This window comes from Abrus precatorius, unplaced genomic scaffold (genome assembly GCF_003935025.1).
Source record: "Abrus precatorius isolate BTA unplaced genomic scaffold, Abrus_2018 Scaffold10, whole genome shotgun sequence".
Taxonomy (NCBI): Eukaryota; Viridiplantae; Streptophyta; class Magnoliopsida; order Fabales; family Fabaceae; genus Abrus; species Abrus precatorius.
Window position 1 is genome coordinate 20,467,475 of NW_020874292.1, and position 22,035 is coordinate 20,489,509.

The following is a 22,035-nucleotide window of genomic DNA, read 5'->3' on the forward strand; positions in this document are numbered from 1 at the left end:
TTTATTTGAAGCTTTGCACATGTGTGATACAATTTATAAAACAAATAACAGAACATTCTCCAAGGTCCATCAACACATTATCAAATTATTATTATTAATTTTTATTCTAAAATTCAATCAAGAGACATTTTTATCCTAGCTCTTCCGCATGGTAAACAGATTTAGACAACGAATAATATTTTTAATAAGCATCTATACATGAGAAGGAATAGAGTTAATATAAATAAATTTTTTCTGAACATAAATTATATTATGTATCTTAATTTTTAGAGAAATTTAATAAAAAATATAAATTAACCTAAAAAAATAATCCTTTATTTTTATTTTTATTTTTTATAAACAGTTATTGAAAAGTTTATCCAAACTTAAAATAATAATCATTGCAAACATTGCAATCTGTTTTATGTTCTGTAAACAGAGAAAGAAAATATGACCATTAGTCAATTATTTGAGAGGGTAGAAAATAAATTGCCAAGCATTCAAAGTTCAAACCATGAATAGCAACAAAAAGAAGCAAAGAATAATGAATCCCACATTAACATAATTGGGAAATACCTGGCATAAATCAGTAATGTCAACATAGTTTTTCGTAGCCTATGTCTTGGAAAGCAGTAACTCATTCACCAGTTTTTCCAAATTCAAAAAGGATGAACCATTAGTGTTGGTAGCTGCTTCTGCCATTTTCTTCCACTCAATTGCATTTTTCTTCATATCCCTACCTTTTTCACCATCTATTAATTCCCTCACAAGCTTCTCCATTTCATCCCTTTTAACATTATCACTATCCATACCCATGCCAAAAGACCATTCACAACAAATATACCTGCAATTGAGAATTTGATCATTGAAAAATGGACAACAGATCAAAGGCACCCCATTGCTTATGCTTTCAAGTGTGGAATTCCAACCACAATGAGTCAAAAATCCTGCCACTGCAGGGTGCTTCAGAACTTGCTCTTGGGGACACCACCCCACAATTAGACCTCTGTCTTCGGTTTCAGCTACAAAATCCGGTGGCAAGATTGGGGCCTCATCCTCAACTAAATCAGGCCTAATCACCCACAAGAACTTTTTCTTGCTATTTGCTAGTCCCCAGGCCAATTCAACAAGTTGATGGTGTCTCATGACTATAACACTACCAAAATTCACATAGAGAACCGAATTGGGTTGCTGTGAATCCAACCATTTGATGCACTCATACTCTTCGTTCCACAAATTACATTTAATAGATTCATATTTTCTCTCCGTGGCTTGATCAAGGAGCAACTCAAGCGGGCCTAAGGTTAAGAGTTTAGGAAACATTGTGGAGAGTGCATTCAACACATCAACCTCCAAGGCATCAAAAGTGGGCAGAATAATAGCAGAAGCTTGTGAAGCTTCTTCAATTTGTTCTACCACAAAATCCAAGAGTATATCATTTGGATCTGTGGTACGATAGATGCCAGGAAGATCCCGTAGAGTAATATTCTTCATGCCAGGAATCCAGTCTATGATGGTGTCCAAATGGCCATTTGTCAAATAGTTTGCATCTGAAAAACAAGATCATAATAATAATAATAAATATTTTGTTAATACTAAGTTTAATTATCTATAAAAAAAAATTATATAATTATTATATTAAAATTATAAAAATATAATTTTTTTAATAAAATTTTATTATTATTAGATATTATCTTTAACTTTTAAAGGTTGAGGATTGAAATTAATTCTGTAAAATTGTATTTCACCCCCAACACAACACCCCCCCCCCCCCTCCTCACCTTTAAGCGGTGTTAGGCCTCTCTCCATGAGATTCTTGCATTCTTTGAAGCTCATGAAAGCACAAGCGCTGTGAGTCCAAAAAAGCATGTTGGGCAACCCAAACTGTTGAGAAGCTTTGATTGTGAAGGACATGATACCATCTGAGATAATGCATGTCACTGGAGGAGCAACAGAAGACCTAGTGTGATTAAGTTTTGAAATGAGGTTGCAGAATGGGATGAAACAATACTTTCTTGTAGAGTCACACAAAGCTGAGATGCTTTGAGTAGCATCAATGTTGGTGAGAGGGAGACCATCAGGAAGGGTCTCAAAGTGGAAATGTGGGAAACCATTGAGGGCATTAGGGCCTCTTGACTTTAGCAGGCGTTTGTGGTTGAACTCAGTGTTCACAAAGGTTATGTGGAATCCTTTGGTGTGGAGCAGCTTTGCTAGTTTTAGAAACGGGTTTATGTGACCTTGTGTTGGAAATGGCATCAGGAGAGCATGTGGCTTCTTGATTTCGGATGGTAAATCCATCCCTTACAAGGATCCCTTTGTTTGAGCGTTCGAAGAAACAATTGATTTTGTTTAGTTACAAATTGTATCTTCTGTTTTTCTATTTATATGATAAAATTGTTACTTCATGTTATTTTGTTTTTATTTTTTTAAAATAGTTATACAAGAAATATTATTTTTTTCTACTTTACTTTACTGTACAAAATTTTAAAATAAAAGTAAATTTAATTATATTTTTAATTCTTATAAACATTAGATATTCTATAATAAGTCATTATAATTTTTTTTTATAAAATTTAATCATAAAAAGTTAAAATTTAAAATTTAATTTTTACTGTCAATTATTTTTTATTAAATATTGAGCTGGCTGATCCTATGTTTTAGTGATGGATTAAGTGAGTTTAACACTTTTGCATGAAACTACATAACATACTGCATCATTTAAGTTTTTAATATTTTATTTTTTAAAATAATTATTTTAAAAAAAGTCTCTGAATATATTTTAAATTTTAAAATCCCTTTTATTTTTTCCTTTCTTCTTCAGCGACCCTCCCCTCACCACGTTACAGCTAATGCATTTGGGAATTCCCGACATATATCTAACTTATAACTCTTTTTTGCCTAACAATGCAAGGCCCCCAAAAAGATATTGGGACTCAAAAACAGAAAAATTTGGAGGTAGGGTGCTGTAAAATAATAGGAAATTGAAGCAAAGATACCTGTAATTGATCCAGTTTTCTTGAAAGAGACGTAAAAATCCATAATATAAAAATGCATCCAAGAAAGCATAAGAAAGAACTAGAAGGAGCCCTTACACCGTTGATGTCATTAACTTTACTCTTTTTTTTTAGTAGATAATCTTAGATGTGGTGATGATCTTAAATTTGTCCAAATATAAAAATTTTGGTGAACTCAACACAGTTTTACTAAACATAAAAGTATAATATATTAATAATAAATATTGTGTGAGAGTAAAAATTAAAATTAAAGTTAAATAAAGTAGTGTGGTAGGGGTGAAATAGCAGAGTGGGTAATGATTTAGAGGTGAAGTTGTAATTTAAAAGAAGGGATAGAGATGAAATTGTGATAGGAGGAAGAGTTGTTGTTTAAGAGAAAAGACGGTAAAAGTAGAAATATGAAGGAAAAGGGAAAAAGGAGAGAGTAGAGTGGGAATGGAGGTATGAAAAGGGGGAGGGAGTGAGATAATAAAAAGAATAAAGATACAAAAAGGAAGATAAATTTATTTGTATTTTATGTAAAATGTATTAAGTGATTTATATGTAAATGTTTTAATTAATTAAATATAAAAATTTAAATGATTTAGTAAATTACTTGATGTCTGTAGCATTACTTAATTAGCTTTTTATTTACTAGTTCAATGCTTAAAAGAAGAGAATTAACGATAAAGATTAAATATTAATTTTTTAATGTTTCAAGATTAAATTTTAATAAAAATTTTATAAAATTTATTACAAAACATCTAATATTTATAGAGATAAAAAATATGAATTTTGTTAACTTTAGTTATTAAGACTAAACTTAAGCATCTACAAATAAAAAATTTGTATGAAAATAATATATAATTATGGTATTGAAATTATAAAAATATAATAAATATTTTTTTAATAAAATTTTATTATTATTAATCGTTTATTCTTAATTTTAAGAGTTGACGTTAACAAAATTTAAAAAATATATTGAAATCTATAAAAATAAAATAGCAATTTTGTAATTGAAATTAAAAACACACGATAAAAAATAGAAGTAATCTGAGGCACAAAAACTTTTTTTTTAATTTTTTTATTTGAGATTTTTTCTCTTTCTTATCCTTTTTTGATTAATTTTTTTAAAATATTAATTTTTAAAATAAGAATTTTTTTATCCTTATAAAATATAAAAATATTAATTTTTAAAACAAATATTTAATTTTTTAATTATTTAAATATATAAATAAATAATATAAATATATTATTAAATTTTTATCACCCCCTTTTCTATATATTATAAACATCTAATTAAAATAAAAATTTAACTCTTCTTCCGTTCCATTTTATTCTCTCTCTTTTATCCCTTCAATCATTTTTCTTCTTTTTCCGCCAATCATGCAGACAAAGCCTCAATCAAAACACAAAATATCTGGGTACCTCTGCTTCTCTGTCCGCCCACACGTAACGTCTTTGTTTTTGAAATTTGAGCCACAGTTCGAAATGTTTGTACATGGACACACGTTGATGGGAATGAAATGCCCTCCACAATCAAATCATTGTAAAAATTTCATTAAAAATGTGGGAAATTTATTTGAGTGGAAAATGGTTCTTATACCATCAGGCGTATGTAACCAAAGAGATATAAAATAAATTAATAAATAAAGACAAATATAATAGATGATATGATATAATATAATAAAAAAATAAATTAAAAATGAATGTTAAATGAATATTAATATTATTAAGATATTTATAAGTTCCTTTTTATGAAATCGTCTACATTCAAAAATTCATTTTCAAATCTTTAATGATATGTAGTTGCACGTCATTATGCTCTTTGAAAACAATCGTCGTCATCTATCACCTATCACCAGTTCCTTTTTTTTTTTTTTTTCCTTCTCATTTTGGGGGACGATACATTTATTTTTTATTTTTTTTTGCGATGTGCATTATTTAGAAGTAAGGAAAATATATATATATATATATATATATATATTATTGAACAAATATGTGCAAATATTAGTGAATTTTAACATGTATCACTTTAAAACTGGTGTATCATAGTCGTATATATAACACCAATAATATCATGTTATATTTAGGGATGACAATGAGTAGGTACTATATACCCATCCCATACTCGCATTTTAAACTCAATATTTGTGTTTTAAAAAAATATTCGTATCTGACTTCATACCCGCGTAGATATAAACATTAATATATATATATATATATATATATATATATATATATATATATACGGGTACTTAGATGCCCATACCCGCACCCATCCCCATTAAAATTTATGAGTTTTTATCCACACCCATACCCGTACCCATATAGCGGTAAATACCCTACCCATTGTGGGTAAATTTTACAGGTGCCTATCGAGTACTTTACCCATTGTCATCCCTAGTTATATTATTATTTGTTGTATAAAGTTATAAAATTTTTCTTTTAATTTATACAAGATATAAAATAGACTCTGCATTATTCTCTAAGATTGTTACTAAAAAATAAACTATTGAATTCTTTACTTTATCAATCATATTTTGGATGATTGATTTGTTTAAAATCATGACTTTTCTTATTTTAGTTCTTAGTACATCACCACATTAGGTTCATGCATGTCATCATAATCTATTTGTAATCTAATCAATGTGTATCTCTATTAATTATTTTTAACATATTTTATAACTTATAATTATACACTTAAATCTTATATTATGGATATTTTATACTGCTATTAATTATTACAGTTTAACTTGAAGCAGTTATTACTGTGATATAAAAATATTTTGAACAAAAATTGAATGATTTCACTTGACAGCAGAACCATGCTATAAGCAAGCACAACCTTACTTCGTAATCTGATCTAGGTGTACTTTGGAGCCTTAAGCACAGTTGTATTGGAGGCTATGTACGATTGTGTTAAAGAAATCTGAGTTCAAATTATGAATTTAATTTTTAAATTCAAAATTTGAATCTAGATTCATATCTCTTGGAGGCTAATTCACAATCTTTTCTCCCAGTCTACACCTTATACATAAAGAGGCCTTATGCTCCTAAGAAAATCATCTTCTGCATATTGACTTAATCAACCATTGAGTGTTATTAAAGAGTAAAAAATCATTAGTAAAGACAATAAACATTCCTTCAGAGTTTGAGCAAGTGGTTGATCGCCTTTTGGAGAATGTAAACTTGTTTCATCTTCTTTCTTTTTTGGGATTCTATAGTTTGAATTCTCCTTTTGAACATTTATAGATTTGGTTACTATGGTTTTCATTGTTTGCTTTACTATGAGTATCTAACTCTAAAGTTAGGGCTATGGTAGATCCTATTGCATACTCTATGTGATTTTAATATTTAATGAAAATGTTGGTTTCTTGTTAATGTTTGACTTTTATCTTATTGAACTATATTTTTCATGTTAAGAACTGATCTTATAATTAACTGTATCGTAAGCCACCATACCACATGTAATTAATGAAACTATAGGATAAAACGAAACAAATGTTTAGTCTTTCTCTTCCAACTATTATTAAATTAACAATCTCATAAGATCTTTATGCTTTCTCTACCTTTTTCCTTGTATGATCATTGAGGATAATCACTTAGAAAAAAATATTAATATTGTATGATCATTGGGAGTTAATAGAATAAGAGTGAGTGGTTGGCAAACATAGGGAAACCAATATGAGAATTAGATTAAAGAAAAATATAGAAAGGTGTAATAGGTGAAACCATATTCCCTAGGCTCATTTCATCCAGTTTCTATCAAGAATTACATTATTGTCTTTTTAATTGTTATTTGAATTCAAATTCTTCTTGCTTTTAATTCATCACATATTCATTTAGTTTAAACAATTAAATCAATATATTCTTAGTACTTGGAAATAATCTCTATGGGATAATAACTTGAAAAACTTCTTTTAAAACCTTTTATTACTTTTTTGATAGGTACACTTGCCAAAGAACAAGTTTTTGGCGCTGTTACTGAAGATTAGTTTTTCAATATTAAAGAAAATCTAGTATTTAATTGATTTAAATATTTTTATATTTTTTATTTCCTTTGTTTTATGCTCACTTAATCTAAGTCTCTTGTAGAATTTGTATTTGACCTTGAAATAAAAAAAAATTACATGTAGGCTATGAAAAGAGTATAGAAAGAAAAAGATGGCAGAAAGGAGGATGATTCAGGATTATGTGACACCCACTATCGAAGGTGATGCTGGGAGCATTATAACCCTTGATGTTAAGCCAACAACTTCCAGTTAAAGCCTATTTTGATCAATTTAGTTCAAAATTCTACAAAGTTTGGAGGGCTAACTGATGAAGATCCTAACCTCCATTTGAAAAAGTTTCTCTGGCTCACAGACACCATAAAATATAACGATGTCACCAAAAATGCTATTAGGATTCATCTTTTTCAATTCTCTATCACGGAAAGGGTGAAAGCATGGTTTGCCACACTTTCACCTAATTTAATCACAACATAGGAAGGCCTAACTCAATAATTATTGGCTAAGTACTTTCTACCATCACGATCCGCTAAGCATATTACAAAGATTTCCAATTTCTAGCAACATAAGTTTGAAGCTCTGTTTGAAGTATAGGAATGATTTAAGAGCTTTTCACAATTTCTTAATTTGGAAACAAATGCATATTTTCTATTATGGACTCTCACTTTCTAATAGAGTCACAATTGATGCAGTAGCTAGAGGAGCCTTTATAAGAAAAGAACCAACTAAGGCTTACACATTGATAGAAGAGATGTAATTCAGCAATTTTCAATGGCACACAGACCCTCATAAGAGAAAAAAGAAGGAAATTGTTTTGATCTATTAGGTAGAAAGCAACGATCCAATAGCAAATATGTTGGAAACTTTGTCAAAGTAGATGGAATCTTTATTAAGGGAAAAATCCATGCAACTTCAAAATATGAGGAGGCCAACTTCTTATACAATAATTATAAATCAGGAAGGTGTAATAAACTTACTAACAAGTGGAAGAATGGTCAAGGGAGCCATAATTCAAATGTCTGTCACCCTCCCTATATGCAGCACCAAGGAGCAAGACAAGAGTCAGAGAAGAGAGAAGCCTCAAACTTTCAAATAGAGTAAAGGATATAAAAGTTTGAATTTTAAATGGAACAACAAAACCTTCTGTTAGAGCAACAAACTGAAACAATGGACAGAAAGTTCTCAACGATAAGCTTTAACATGAAATCTCAATCATCAAAGATAAAATAACAATTTGAACAACTTACTAATCTGATGACTCAAAGAATGTTAGGGACATTGCTCACCCAACTTGAACCTAACCCTAGAGAACATGTCAAAGCAATAATTACCTTAAGAATTGGGAAAGAACCACATGAAAACATGCAAATTATAGAACAGAGACACAAACAAGCCCATGTCCTCTCAACATGCACGCTTGTGCTGACTGAATAGCACAACCACGTCTCGCTAGAAGCACGAATGTGCTTTGATGATATATACGCCCATAATACATGCAAGGTCGTGCTCTAGACTCAAAACTTGAGTGAAAGCAAAAAGAAGGGCAACTTGCATTGCCAAAGCTTCAAGAACTCAAGATTCCCTTTCCAGAGAGGCTAAAGAACAGTTAAAGAGATTCACAGTTTAATAAGTTTCTAAAGATCCTAAAGAAGTTACATAGTAACATTCCTTTTGTAGAGGCTATCTCTCAAATGCCTAAGTATGCTAAGTTTCTTAAGGAGATATTGAGCAACAAAAGAAAGTTAGAGGATTTTGAAATTGTGACACTTAATGAAGAATGCTCAGTAATCCTTCTGAAGAAGCTTCCACCAAAGCTGAAAGATCCAATAAATTTTACTATTCCTTGCACTATAGGTAGCTCACATTTTGATAAGACCCTATGTAATTTAGGGGTTAGTATAAATTTAATCTCTCTCTATTTTAGAAAGTTGGGTATGCAAGAATCTGAACCTACCTATGTGTCTTTGTAGTTAGCAAATCAATCTATCACTTATCCAAAAGGAATAGTAGAAGACGTCTTAGTGAAGGTAAATAATTTTATCTTCCCTGCAAAGTTCATTGTGTTAGACATGGAAGAGGATGATGAGGTCCCCATTATCCTAGGAAGACCATTTTTAGCCACAGGGAAAACTATTATAGATGTCTAATAAGGAAAGCTCACATTAAGGCTCAACAATGAGGAAATTGTTTCTAATGTCTTTGATTCTCTTAAACATCCATTTAGTTTTGACTCTTGTAATTTTATTACTGTGAATACTACTTCTTCTTCTTTAGATTCTATTCAGTTAATGGATAAATTGAGAGATGATGTGTTAGAAAATATCCTTACATTTGGGAGAGATGCTTTATTGGAAACCAAGAAAGTAATAGCTGAGATCCTAGCTTTGGAGAATGGAAATCCAAGAAAATGGTTAGCACCTAGGCATTTTAAAAGCTTGGAAACACGTGACACTTAGATACCTAAACCATCAATTGAAGGACCACCAGAATTGGAGCTTAAACCTTTTCCTATTGATCATTGATATAACATATTTTATGTCTAAATTTATAGTTTTATTTTTATTTATAAAAACTTTTAATATGCTTTGTTTTAATAATTTTTACCATTTTTTATTTATTGGAATAAATTGGGGCTATTACAAATAAATGCTTTAATTTCGTATTTTTCGGTTATTCTGACCTTTGACTACTCTTTTGGCCATAAATTTTTCTACAGATATTATTTTTGGCTAATTCCAGTTGCATTGGATTCTATACATCCAGGACTTCAAAATGCATATATAGATCACTGGATTTAGAGTTTTTTTTTAATTTTTTATAATTTTTAAAAGTTGAGGCAGATTTGCTAAGTATTTTTGCAGGAATGCATTTGGACCCTTGTTATTTAATAATTGTATTTGGCATTTTAGATATTATTGAGGCTCGAATTTTGGCTAGTTAGTTTACCCTAATCAGAACCTATAAATAAACTAATGAAATTCTGAATTAGGGTGTGCACGTTTGGGTATGCGATTAGACACTTTGAGGTTTTGAGACTTGGTCAAAATAAGAATCCTTATTTTTACTTTTTCTCGAACACTCTCGTTATTTTTTTCATTCTTGCATGGGTTAAGCGTTTCGATGGAAGGCTAAACCTCTCGTTCAATCTGTGGAATTCAAACGACGTAATTCTGACTTGAGTTTTGCGCTAAATTGCTCCGAGTTTGTTCTATTTTCTCTCTAATCTCATAATTGTGTACTGCAATTGTAATTGACTTTTCTGTTGTTAGAATTTAAATTAGGATTCGATTGATGCTTTGATTTGATATTAATGCGGATTAGGTGATGTAACATATTTTATTTTATATTTAATGTTTTATTTTTTTATTAATAAACACTTTTCATATGCTTTATTTTTATAGTTTTTACCATTTTCTACTTATTTGAATAAATTGGGCCTATTACAAATAAATGCTTTAATTTTAAATTTTTGGTTATTCTGACCTTTGACTACTCTTTTGGCCATAACTTTTTCTACAGATATCATTTTTGGTTGATTCTAGTTGCATTGGATTCTAATCATCCAGGACTTCAAAATGCATATATGAATCGTTGGATTTAAAATTTTTTTTTTCAAGAATTTTTGAAGTTAAGGCAGATTTGCTGAATATTGTTGTGAGATTGCATTTGGACCTTTGTTATTTAATAACTGTATTTGGGCTTTTAGATATTATTGAGGCCTGCATTTTAGCCACTTAATTTACCCTAATCAAAACTTATAAATAGACTAATAAGGTTCTGAATTAGGGGAGGGAGAGTGATTAGACACTTTGAGCTTTTGAGACTAAGTTAAAATAAGAATCCTTATTTTTACTTTCTCTTGAACTTTCTCGTTCTTTTCTCATTCTTGCATGGGTTAAGCATTTTGATGAAGGGTTAACTTCTCGTTCAATCTGCAGAATCCAAAACCTGTAGTTCCGACTTGAGTTCTGCGCTAATTGCTTCGAGTTTATTCTCTTTTTCTCTCTAATCTCAAAATTGTTTATTGAGATCGTGATTGACTTTTTTTGTTGTTAAATTTCAAATTAGAACTCGATTGATGCTTTATTTTGATAATTAATGCAAATTAGATTAAATAATTATTTGATTTAATTCGTAACTCTATTCAATTAGGTTATTCAATTAAATTGGGTGATTGTTCAAACGTGCATTTAAATCTTTAGATACTGTGATAGTCAGAGTTACACACAATTGGTATTCTGTGGATTGATATTTCTTAATTCATTTTTTACTCACTTTAATTATGTTCGTAATTTAATTTGATTAATTGCAATTTTCAAAACCCCAAAAATCTTATTTGCATTTTTTAAAATAAAACCTAAAATTGAATTTGACTAAAAATTTATCTTCGTGAATCGACCTAGGTTTGGCTCTTTATTACAAAATCTTTAGAAAACTTAGTTGTTTTGATAGTGACTCGGCAATCGTCTATCAAATTGGCACTGTTATTGGGGACTTGTTGTCATTTTTGATTCATTTTAGGGTTTAATATTACATTTTCACTTTCTAATTCCTAATTTTGTTTTTGTCTTTGTTTCGTTTCTATCTTTATTGCCGCGATTCGATATTTTTATTTGTTTTTTTTATATAGTGTGTTTAATTTCAATTTTTGTCAATTTTTTTGTTTTGTTAAATTTTGATGTTTTAGTGAATTTTGAATTTTAGATTTTTTTTTTTTGAATTTTGAATTTTAGATTCAGATTTTATATTTTTTTAAATATTGGATTAATAAGCATATTGTTGCAGAATATCCCTCAGATTTAGTTTAGATTCAATTTAAAAAAAAACTTAAGTTTAAATTTTAAATTATTTTTAAATTTCAATTTTAAATTATAGTTAAGATTTGATTTAGTTTGTTTTGAGTTTAAAGATAAGATTAGTTTTTTTTTTAGATAGATTAGTTTTAAATTTAAATTTTGAAAAAAAAACTTTATCTAACCAATTTTTAAATTTAAATTTTGAATTTTTATTTATTTTAGTTTTTTTTGAAAATAAAATTTAATTAATATTTTCCTTAAAAAAATAAAGAAAACTAAAATAATTTTAATTGCTATTTTTTTATTGCATTTTTTATTGTAATTTATTTGGTTAATTTTTTTTTTATATTTTTTCCTTGCACATTTTTATTATTATTTGATTTGTATAAGGTTTGTTTGTTTCCTCACACACCATTAATCATACATAATATGAGCGAGACCCTATACCCGGGTCTGAGTAAACTTTAGGTTTAAACGAGTTATGTAGTGATAGCAATTTGGATGAACGTCTTGTTTGTCTATCACGAGAACTTTAACTAGAGCTTATCGTATTTATATAAGTCCCTTCATCTAGTAGACTACCTACTGATTGAGGATGACTTTATGAAATAGATTTTAACTCTAGTGACATTTTATTTTTAGGCTTACAAACTATCCAAGGTAAGAATGCATGTTATAAATCTAATTGTGATCATTCTGATAGTATATTTGTGCATTATGATATTATGGCTAATAATCAACACAAAAGAACTCTTAAAGAATTGGCTGTATCAGATGTCACATACCAACCATTAGGCATCCAATATCCTGATGTAGATGCTCCATTTGAGTTAAAATCTAGTCTAATCCATTTGTTACATAAGTTTAATAGTAGTGCAGGTGAGGATACTTATAAGCATCTGAAGGAGTTTCATATAATTTGCTCAACAATGAAGCCTTAACGAGTTCTAGAAGACCACATCAAGTTGAAGGACTTTCCATTCTCCTTAGATGGTGCAGCGAAATATTGGCTATATTACCTGCAGCCAAGGTCTGTCACTTGTTGGATAGACATGAAGAGGATGTTCCTGGAGAAGTTCTTCCCTGCTTCCAGAGTAGCCACAATCAGAAAAAGAGATCAACAACATTAGACAATTCAGCCAAGAAAGCCTCTATGAGTATTGTGAGAGATTCAAGAAGCTATGCACAACCTGTCCACACCATCAGATCAGTGACCAGCTGCTTATTCAGTACTTCTATGAAAGCCTTGCTCCAATGGAAAGGAGTATGCTTGATGTAGCAAGTGGTGGAACTCTCATGGACAAGAAACCATCTGCAACCAAAGCACTAATTGACAACATGGCAGAGAAATCTCGGCAGTTTAATACAAGAGCCATGGCACCAATGAGAGAGGTGCATAATGTGCAGCAACCAACCTATATGGCAGCAAATTCTAGCAGACTTAATAGCAGAATTGAGGAGCTCACTACTTTTGTGAGACAACTAGCTGTTGTGCAACAAACTGTTCCACAAGGAAGGGTGACCAGAGACTGTCATATTTGTTCCTCCATAGAGCACACCTCAGATTATTGTCCTTTGCTGCATGAGAGTAGCCAACAAGCCTCTGGCCACAGAGTTTTTAGTGAAAGACAAGACCAATACAGAGTTTTGAATTTCCAACAACCTCAAAGACAACAACAGTTGTATAGGTTCCAATACCAATCTCATAATCTTGCCTTTAATGATCATCCAAATATGAGATATGGTACCTCTGAGCAGCAACAACAGCAACATACTAGCCAACCAAGTAATGGCTATAGACCACCCCCTATGAGGCAGCAGTAAACACAACGAAGTTCTGAGCCTTCTTCAGAGGATTTGGTCAAACAAATGGCCAAGAGCAATTTACAATTCCAACAGAATGTCAATGCTCCTATTCAAGACCTGTAGACACAGATTGACCAACTTGCTACTACTATAAACCAGTTCAAGTCTCAAGGTTCTAAACAACTCCCTTCTCAAATAGAGGTTAATTCCCAAAACATGAGTGTCATAATATTGATGAGTGGGAAGGAGCTGTCAGGCAATCAGAAAGATGAAGAGGTACAAGATGATGTGGAAGCAGAGAAGCAGCAAAACACAGAGCAATAGACTGCCCCTAGCAGTTCAGAAATTGTGCAAAAATCACCTCTTCCCTTTCCGAACAAAGTGGCCAAGCCAGGGCCACCAACAGACTTTATTAAGGAGCTTTTTGAGACATGCAGAAGAGTAGAAGTGAACATTCCACTACTGGATGTGATAAAACAAATTTCAAAATATGTAAAGTTCCTTAAAGAGTTGTGCACTAACAAGAGGAGACTGAAAGGAGATGAAAGAGTCAGCATGGGGAGGAATGTGTCAGCCCTCGTATAACCCAATATGCAGCAGAGATGCAAAGATCCTGGCACTTTTACTGTCCCTTGCACTATTGGAAATTCCACCTTCAACAATGCATTACTTAATCTTGGTGCTTCCATAAATGTGATACCTACATCAATCTATAGGTCTTTGAGCCTCAGCCCTCTAAAGCAAACTGGTGTAGTCATTCAATTGCCAAATAAGAGCACTACATTCCCTGCTGGAGTAGTAGAAGATGTACTAGTGAGAATGGATAAGCTAATATTCCCTGTAGATTTCTATATTCTGGACATGGTAGAAGAGTCCAGCATGCCTACACTGATCCTTGGTAGACCTTTCCTGAAAACATCAAGGACAAAGATTGATGTGCACTCAGGATTTCTATTCATGGAGTTTGGAGACGATATTATGCAGTTCAACATCTTTGAAGCCATGAAGCATCCTTCAGAGCTGCATAGTGCATTTCATATAAATATTATTGATGTTTCTAGTTGTACATGTACTATAGAAGATTTGTGTAAAATTTGTGTTGAAATAAATGCATATTTAATAGCTGATGATGTTTCATGTGATGCAGCAGCAGGTTTGGAAAGCTCTAGCTTAATGCATGCTGCAGAATTAGACTTCTCCACCAAGACACTTCCCCCTATTATGCAGCCACCTACACTTGAACTGAAGCCTCTGCCCAAGCACTTGAAGTATGCATTTTTAGAGGGTGATAACAGGCTGCCAGTAATCATTCCAGCAGATTTGGATGTTGCACAAGAGAAGTTGTTGCAAACTTTAGCAATCCACAAGCAAGCAATTGGGTAGACTTTGGCAGACATACCATAAATTAGCCCATCCATTTGTATGCACAGAATTCTACTAGATGAAGATGGAAAACCTGTAAGACAGCCCCAAAGAAGGCTGAATCCCACCCTCCTAGAGGTAGTGAAGAAAGAAGTTGATAAACTGTTAGCTACTGGAATAATATACCCGATCTTCGATAATGAGTGGGTGAGTCTGATTCATGTTGTACCTAAGAAGACCGGCATAACAGTCACAAAGAACCAATTTGATGAGCTAATTCTGACCAGAATTCAGAATGGGTGGCGAGTCTGTATTGATTATAGGAAGCTGAATCACATCACTTGCAAGGACCATTTTTCCTTACCTTTTATTGATTAGGTCTTGGAGCGGATAGCAGGAAAATCCCATTAATGCTTTCTATATGGATTTTCTGGTTACTTTCAAATACACATAGCCCCAGAGGATCAACATAAAACTACCTTCACTTGTCCTTTTGGTACCTTTGCTTACAGACGGATGCCATTCGGATTGTGTAATGCGCCTGACACTTATTTGCGGACTTCCTAGAGACCTCACTTGAAATATTCATGGATGACTTTACTGTTTATAGGTCTCATTTGATGCATGTTTACATAGCTTGTCTAGAGTTTTAGATAGGTGAATATAGTTCAATTTAGTTTTAAATTATGAGAAATGTCATTTTATGGTGACCGAAGGGACTGTACTAGGGCATGTAGTGTCAAGTAGGGGTATTGAGACTGATAGAGCCAAGATTGATGTAATTGTTTCTTTACCTTACCCTACTTCTATGAAAGAAGTGCGCTCTTTTCTTGGCCATGCAAGTTTCTATAGGCACTTTATCAAGGATTTCAATAGAATCGCGTCCTTATTATCTACCTTTTTGCAAAAAGATACTGATTTCATCTTTGGTTCAGACTTGCAAGGACACTTTTGATGAGTTAAAGAGGCACCTCACTTGTACTCCAATCATTCAACCTCCAAGTTGGGAGATTTCGTTCAAGCTTATGTGTGATGCTTTGAACTTTGCAGTTGGTGTTGTCCTTGGTCAAAAAGTGGAGAAGCAACCCCATGTCATAGCCTATGCTTCTCGGACATTGGATAAAGCACAAGCAAACTACACCATTACAGAAAAAGAAATTTTAGCCATTGTTTTTTCTTTACATAAATTTTGTTCATATTTATTTGGCTTTAAAGTAATTATTTTCTCTGATCATGCAGCTCTGAGGTACTTGCTTAAAAAGTCAGATTTTAAACTGAGACTAATTCGCTAGATACTTCTTCTGGAAGAGTTTGACATTGAGATCAAAGATAAATGTGGTGCAGAAAACTTAGTGGCAGACCATTTGAGCAGAATTCAGCAGCCACTTGAGGATCTCCCTATTAGAGACACCTTTCCAGATGAGTGAGCAACTTTACCACATTGGAGGGCATGATCCTTGGTATGCAGACTTGGTGAATTATTTGCATACCAAGGCGATTCCTACATACTTTTTCAAAGCTCAAACTGCCAAGTTAAAGAGTGATTCCAAATACTACATTTAGGATGATTCATACTTATGGAAGATGTGCAGTGATAAGATTATTAGACGATGTGTGCCCGAATCAGAGTTTTAGTCTGTGCTTAGATTTTGTCATTCCTTGGCTTGTGGTGGACACTTTGGACCTCAACGTACAGCCCGGAAGATTTTAGATTATGGATTATATTGGCCTACAATGTTTCGGGATGCACACAAATATTGTAAGACATGTGAGCGATGCCAAAGGACTGGAAACATTTCATGCCGAAATGAGATGCCCCAACTACTTCTCCTTTTCTGTGAGGTGTTTGATGTATAGGGCATAGATTTTATAGGTCCCTTTCCTGTTTCATTTAGCTATACCTGTATTTTGTTAACAGTGGACTATGTCTCCAAGTGGGTGGAGGTAAAGGCCACTCATACGGATGATGCTCATGTTGTTATAGATTTTGTAAAGTTATATATTTTCTGTAGGTTTGGATTTTCCAGAGCATTAATCAGTGATCAGGGACCACACTTTTGTAATTGCACAATGGCTGCCTTACTTTGGAAGTTTGGGGGTTATGCATAAAGTTTCTACACCATACCTCCCTCAGACTAACAGACAAACAGAGATCTCCAATCAAGAAACAAAGCAAATCCTGGAGAAGACTGTCCAACCCAACAGAAAGGATTGGAGTCTACGCTTAGAGGAAGCTTTGTGGGCTTACAGAATCACCTACAAAACACCCATAGGAATGTCTCCTTATCAAGTTCTTTTTGGTAAGGCATGTCATCTACCAGTAGAAGTGAAGCATAAGGCATTTTGGGCGATCAAGCAATGTAACCTAGATATAGAGGCAGTTGGCTGGCATAGGAAGCTTCAATTACAAGAGTTGAAGGAGATTCATAGAGAAGCATATGAGAACTCTAACATCTACAAAGAGTGCATCAAGGCTTTTCATGATAAGCTAATAGGGCGTAAAGAGTTCCACATTGGTGACAAAGTCCTTTTATATAATTATAGACTTAAGTTTATGCCTGGTAAATTGAGATCTTAGTGGGATGGTCCTTTTCTTGTTATTAACGTTTTTCTTTATGGTGTTGTTGAACTTTAGGATATGGGATCGCAAAGGAGCTTCAAGGTTAATGGGCATCGGCTCAAGGTTTTTCATGATAGCTTGGGGGAACATGAACAAAGGGAGACCACTTTTGAATTGGCCACCTGCCTGATTTATAGGGAGTTTTCTTACCTCTCTCTCACTATTGGATTGTTTGAATTGTCCTTATGATTATTGTGTTTTCCATTGAGGACAATGTTAATTTCAGGTGGGGGGAGTATTATGTTTTTGGTGTGTACGTAGTCTAATTAAGTGATTATTTCAAGGTTTTGATGGATTGATTGAATCTTTCTTCAGTTTGATAGGTGGACTTTGATATCTTCTATGTTTGAATATTTTGGATAAAATATATACCTTGTGAGGTTTTGAGCCATATAGATGACAATATTATGTCATTTTACTTTCCTTTATTGTATTATTGCACTTATGGTTGTATGACACTAGAACTTGCCTTGAGCCTTTTTGAGACTATATTTCCATATGCTTACATTAACATGATAGAGACATCATTCTCTATGCCTGTGTGAGTGTGATAGTATGAAGTACTCACCCTTACATTTATTTTTCAGGTGACCAAGATGATCAACACCAGACTTAATGAACGGGAGGGATGAAACTGCTATAGGACTTAAGAAATTATTTTTGAAAATTGTGATGTATTTAAATTAGTCTTGTAGCATTTATTTTGATGCAAATTTGTAGCCCTTCCTTGTTTTGAAATACTTTATTAAAACCATATATTGGAACCATTGAATGAAATTTTATTATTCTATTTGTCACAAAATTAATTTATTTTAAAAATTAAATTAAGGTGTTATAATTCAGCTAAATAAATCGTGCCTAAGGTCAGACACATATAGACTTAGTCCAAAACAAATATTTCGAAGAAGATATGTTTCAACCATTCAATATTAATCAAACATGCACCACCAACTATAATAAACAGCAAAACTCCAATTTAAACATATATTCATGAGACAAATACATATAATATTACACTTTCATCAGCACAATTATATTCAACATTTTAATAGTGGGATGGAGCTCTCATTACCTCAATAAAAAGATTTACTAGAAGGTTTGAGGAAGATATTATCCAAAGGATCAAGCTCTTTATACATATATATATATATATATATATATATATATATATATTACAAAATAGAGCACCATTAAGAAGGAAGAAAAATGAAGAAAGAAATAAGATTAGAGAACTAAGCTCCTAGAAACTTACTTGAGATCAAATAGAAAGGAAATCCGAGTTCAAATTTGAAGGTATTTTGAAGTTCAGGAGATGTTACTCTACGAAAAGGAGTGAGAGAAAAGTGAAAAGGAGTTGTTTGGCTTACAATACAAGTTTTAAAAGAAAGAGATTCCTTAAATATCTTTTTGGCCCGCTAAGTCTTGCTTGAGCAAGACACATTCTTGCTTGGAATAGACTCCTCTTGCTTGGGTGAGAACACCAAACAAAAATTTTATACACAAATTTTGATAATCTCACCCATGCAAGAATAGGTCTAAAGAGCTCCTACTTTTCTCCATGTCTTCTCTCCTGGGCGAGAAGATACTTGGAACAGTATTATCCCTTTTCACTTGGGCAAGGTTATGTAATTATTTTAATATCAATTTTAGAATTTATAATACTTTAGTAAATTTTATTGTAAATAGTAATTTAAAATATATATGTAATATTGGTAATTAGCCATTTTAATAATAGCTCACATTCATTTTTTATAGAAATTTTCTTTGTCGAAAGTCAGTGATATTTATGTTCCAAACTTACATAAATGAAATATAAATTAAGTAAAGTATTAAGATGTAAATTTTAACTTTACTATATTTATAAATTTAAAGTTTTAGAACTATTTCTTTTAAAATTTTTAATGACTTTGAATTCTTTTTTATAACTTAATCAATTGAAACTTAAGTTGATCTAGTTTCTTCAATCACTTAAGCTATAAATATAAAAAAAAAATTACTTTATTTTTTTTCGTTATAAATTATTATCTATATTATATAAGAAATTAAAGATATTATAAAAATAAATATTAAACAAATATAAATAATGTATCAATGGTGTTATCATTGGTGATAATCGAAATACTTATATGATTTGTATTTGTTTAGTCTATGCATGTTAGAGATCTCTCCTTGAATACCACACAATCTCAGTAAGAGATCATTGCCAACTTAGCTCAAAATCAAATCAAAGATATTTTAAATATGATTTATATAAATTAAATTTTAAATTCATATATATTTTTTAAATTAGTTTAAAATTTGTTTTAAAGTTTAAATTTAATTTAAAATCACCTTTAATTTTGGTAAAATATACTATAAATATTTTTATACTATTATTAAATTATTATATTAAAATATTTTATTATAATTAATATAAAATTATATCTGCATATATTTTAATAAATTAATAATATAGTTTTTTACATTCATATTATATTAAAATTAATTTTATATTTTTACTTTATATTATTTATCTAATATTAACTAATTATATTGATTAAATTTTAAATTAATTTATTTTCTTTTATTTTAAAATTAGTTTTAAATTTTAAATTTTAAATTTTAAATTTGATTTAAAATCAACTTAAAATGTGATTTTAGTTAAAATTGGTTTTAAATTTAACGTTAAGTTAGTTTTAAATTTGGTATTATATTAAATTTGTTTTAAATTTAATTTTTTTTAAAAAAATTTCAATACATTTATAAAATTAGTTTTTAATCTAAAGTTAATTCATTGTACTATACCGTTGTATTAAATTAGTATATTTGAAAATATTTTAGTAGTTTTTATTAATTATATTATATTTTATAAAAAAATTATAAAATATTTATTTTTTTTAACTTATTTTTAATAAATAGAATTAATGATGAAATTTTAAATTAAAACTTATAAAAAATATTAATATTAAATAATAATAAAAATATTATGTTTTAATATTTTAAAATTTTAAATTTAAATATAAAAATAATAACAATAATTAATTGAAAATAGTTATTATATTTTTATATATTTAATATAATAATTATATTTTAAATATTTAGTCTTAATTATAAAAATTAAGATTAAAAAAATATTAATAGTAAAATGTAGTTATAAAAAATTTAGTAATTCTAAAATAATAAAATAATATAATAATTCTATTTTTTTAAGAAAAATTAATTTATATATTTTTAAAAAACTATTAATTCATTAAAGATTTTGAAACGCATAATTTAAATTTATTTAAGAACAGTTTGATTTGTTTTATTTTTATAAGTACTTAATAAAGTATTTATTTAGACTGAGTTAAGTGCTTCTACAAAATAACCAGCTAGGAAAGGAAGTTACCTTTTAAACCTCTTTTTTTACTTGTTATTTTTCCAAAAAGCATGTTATTCTTAAAATATATACTCACGGGCCAGGGCAAACCTTTTTAAAATTCCTTACTTCTTCCCTTTTCTCTCGCATAATCTTAAATTAAAATTCTAAAATAAATTAATTGTCGTTCAAAATTTTAGAAACTAGATAGCACTCCAAAACCCCATTTTAGTGGCTCTTATATTAAATTAATTGACCTTTCTAAGTGTACCAAATAAGACACTACTTGGTCTTACCTACAAAAAAAGGAAAGCGAGTACTCCCTCGGTCAAGATAAGCTAAATACCCTCTCGGTCAGGATTGAAGGTAATTAACCCAATTTAGAGTAATAATTAAATTATTATCTACTCTAATCAAAGGGCCAAAACCAAGGCTGACTCAACAAGCCCATTAGCCCATAATATTTTCTATAAAAGGAAAGTAAGAGGTACAAGTAAAAGGTTGACTTTTGAATATTTAATAGTATTTACTGCTCAAAATCGAGACCTGACTTCAATATCAAATGTCTTTTATAGGTACCTTTCCCATATCAACAACGTACAGAAGGACGTCATCTTACTCAGACAGAAATCAGAAGATTAATGTTTCTCCAACAGGAATACTAAGAATTGTCAATAATAATTTTATCCTCGTTTCAAATTTCTCACTGGTCTTATTATGGAATTGACAACATTGTTTAATCTAACTCAATTTTTAATTAAGCTAATTTATTTTTTACTTAATCGGAAGTTACAACTTTCACTTAAACAAATTAAAAATTATTAAAAAAAATTAAACACTTAATTTTTTTTACAAACTAGAAATAATTTATATATGTTAATTTCATCGTACATTACGTATATTTTTTTCAAACTTATTTTAAATAGATATTAATTTTTAAGGTAAATATCAAATGATATTTTAGGATATTGATTAAAAATGTAAAAAACTTAAATTAAAAATATTACTATATTTTCATCATAATTTCAATATATTCCTACTGTATTTTTAATAATCTGTTATTTGCAAATACTTTATGAAGCAATATTTTGTTAATCAAGATTGCATCCACACTCGCTAATTAAAATCA

The 22,035-nt window shown here is 30.4% G+C and overlaps 3 protein-coding genes across 3 annotated transcripts; 2 read left to right on the forward strand and 1 right to left on the reverse strand.

The window, feature by feature from the left end:
• Positions 1–594: 594 nt before the first annotated feature.
• LOC113853061 (7-deoxyloganetin glucosyltransferase-like) lies at positions 595–2,277 on the reverse strand. The gene is made up of 2 exons (XM_027483506.1): positions 1,761–2,277; positions 595–1,529 (listed from the first exon to the last, which is right to left on the reverse strand). The coding sequence occupies exons 1-2, from the start codon at positions 2,275–2,277 to the stop codon at positions 595–597; spliced, it is 1,452 nt and encodes a 483-aa protein (XP_027339307.1).
• Positions 2,278–12,506: 10,229 nt separating this feature from the next.
• Positions 12,507–13,605, forward strand: LOC113852022. Its single transcript, XM_027482283.1, has 3 exons — positions 12,507–12,660; positions 12,717–12,943; positions 12,988–13,605. The coding sequence occupies exons 1-3, from the start codon at positions 12,507–12,509 to the stop codon at positions 13,603–13,605; spliced, it is 999 nt and encodes a 332-aa protein (XP_027338084.1).
• A 3,445-nt stretch (positions 13,606–17,050) lies between these two features.
• Positions 17,051–17,758, forward strand: LOC113852023. Its single transcript, XM_027482284.1, has 2 exons — positions 17,051–17,473; positions 17,585–17,758. The coding sequence occupies exons 1-2, from the start codon at positions 17,051–17,053 to the stop codon at positions 17,756–17,758; spliced, it is 597 nt and encodes a 198-aa protein (XP_027338085.1).
• Positions 17,759–22,035: the final 4,277 nt, after the last annotated feature.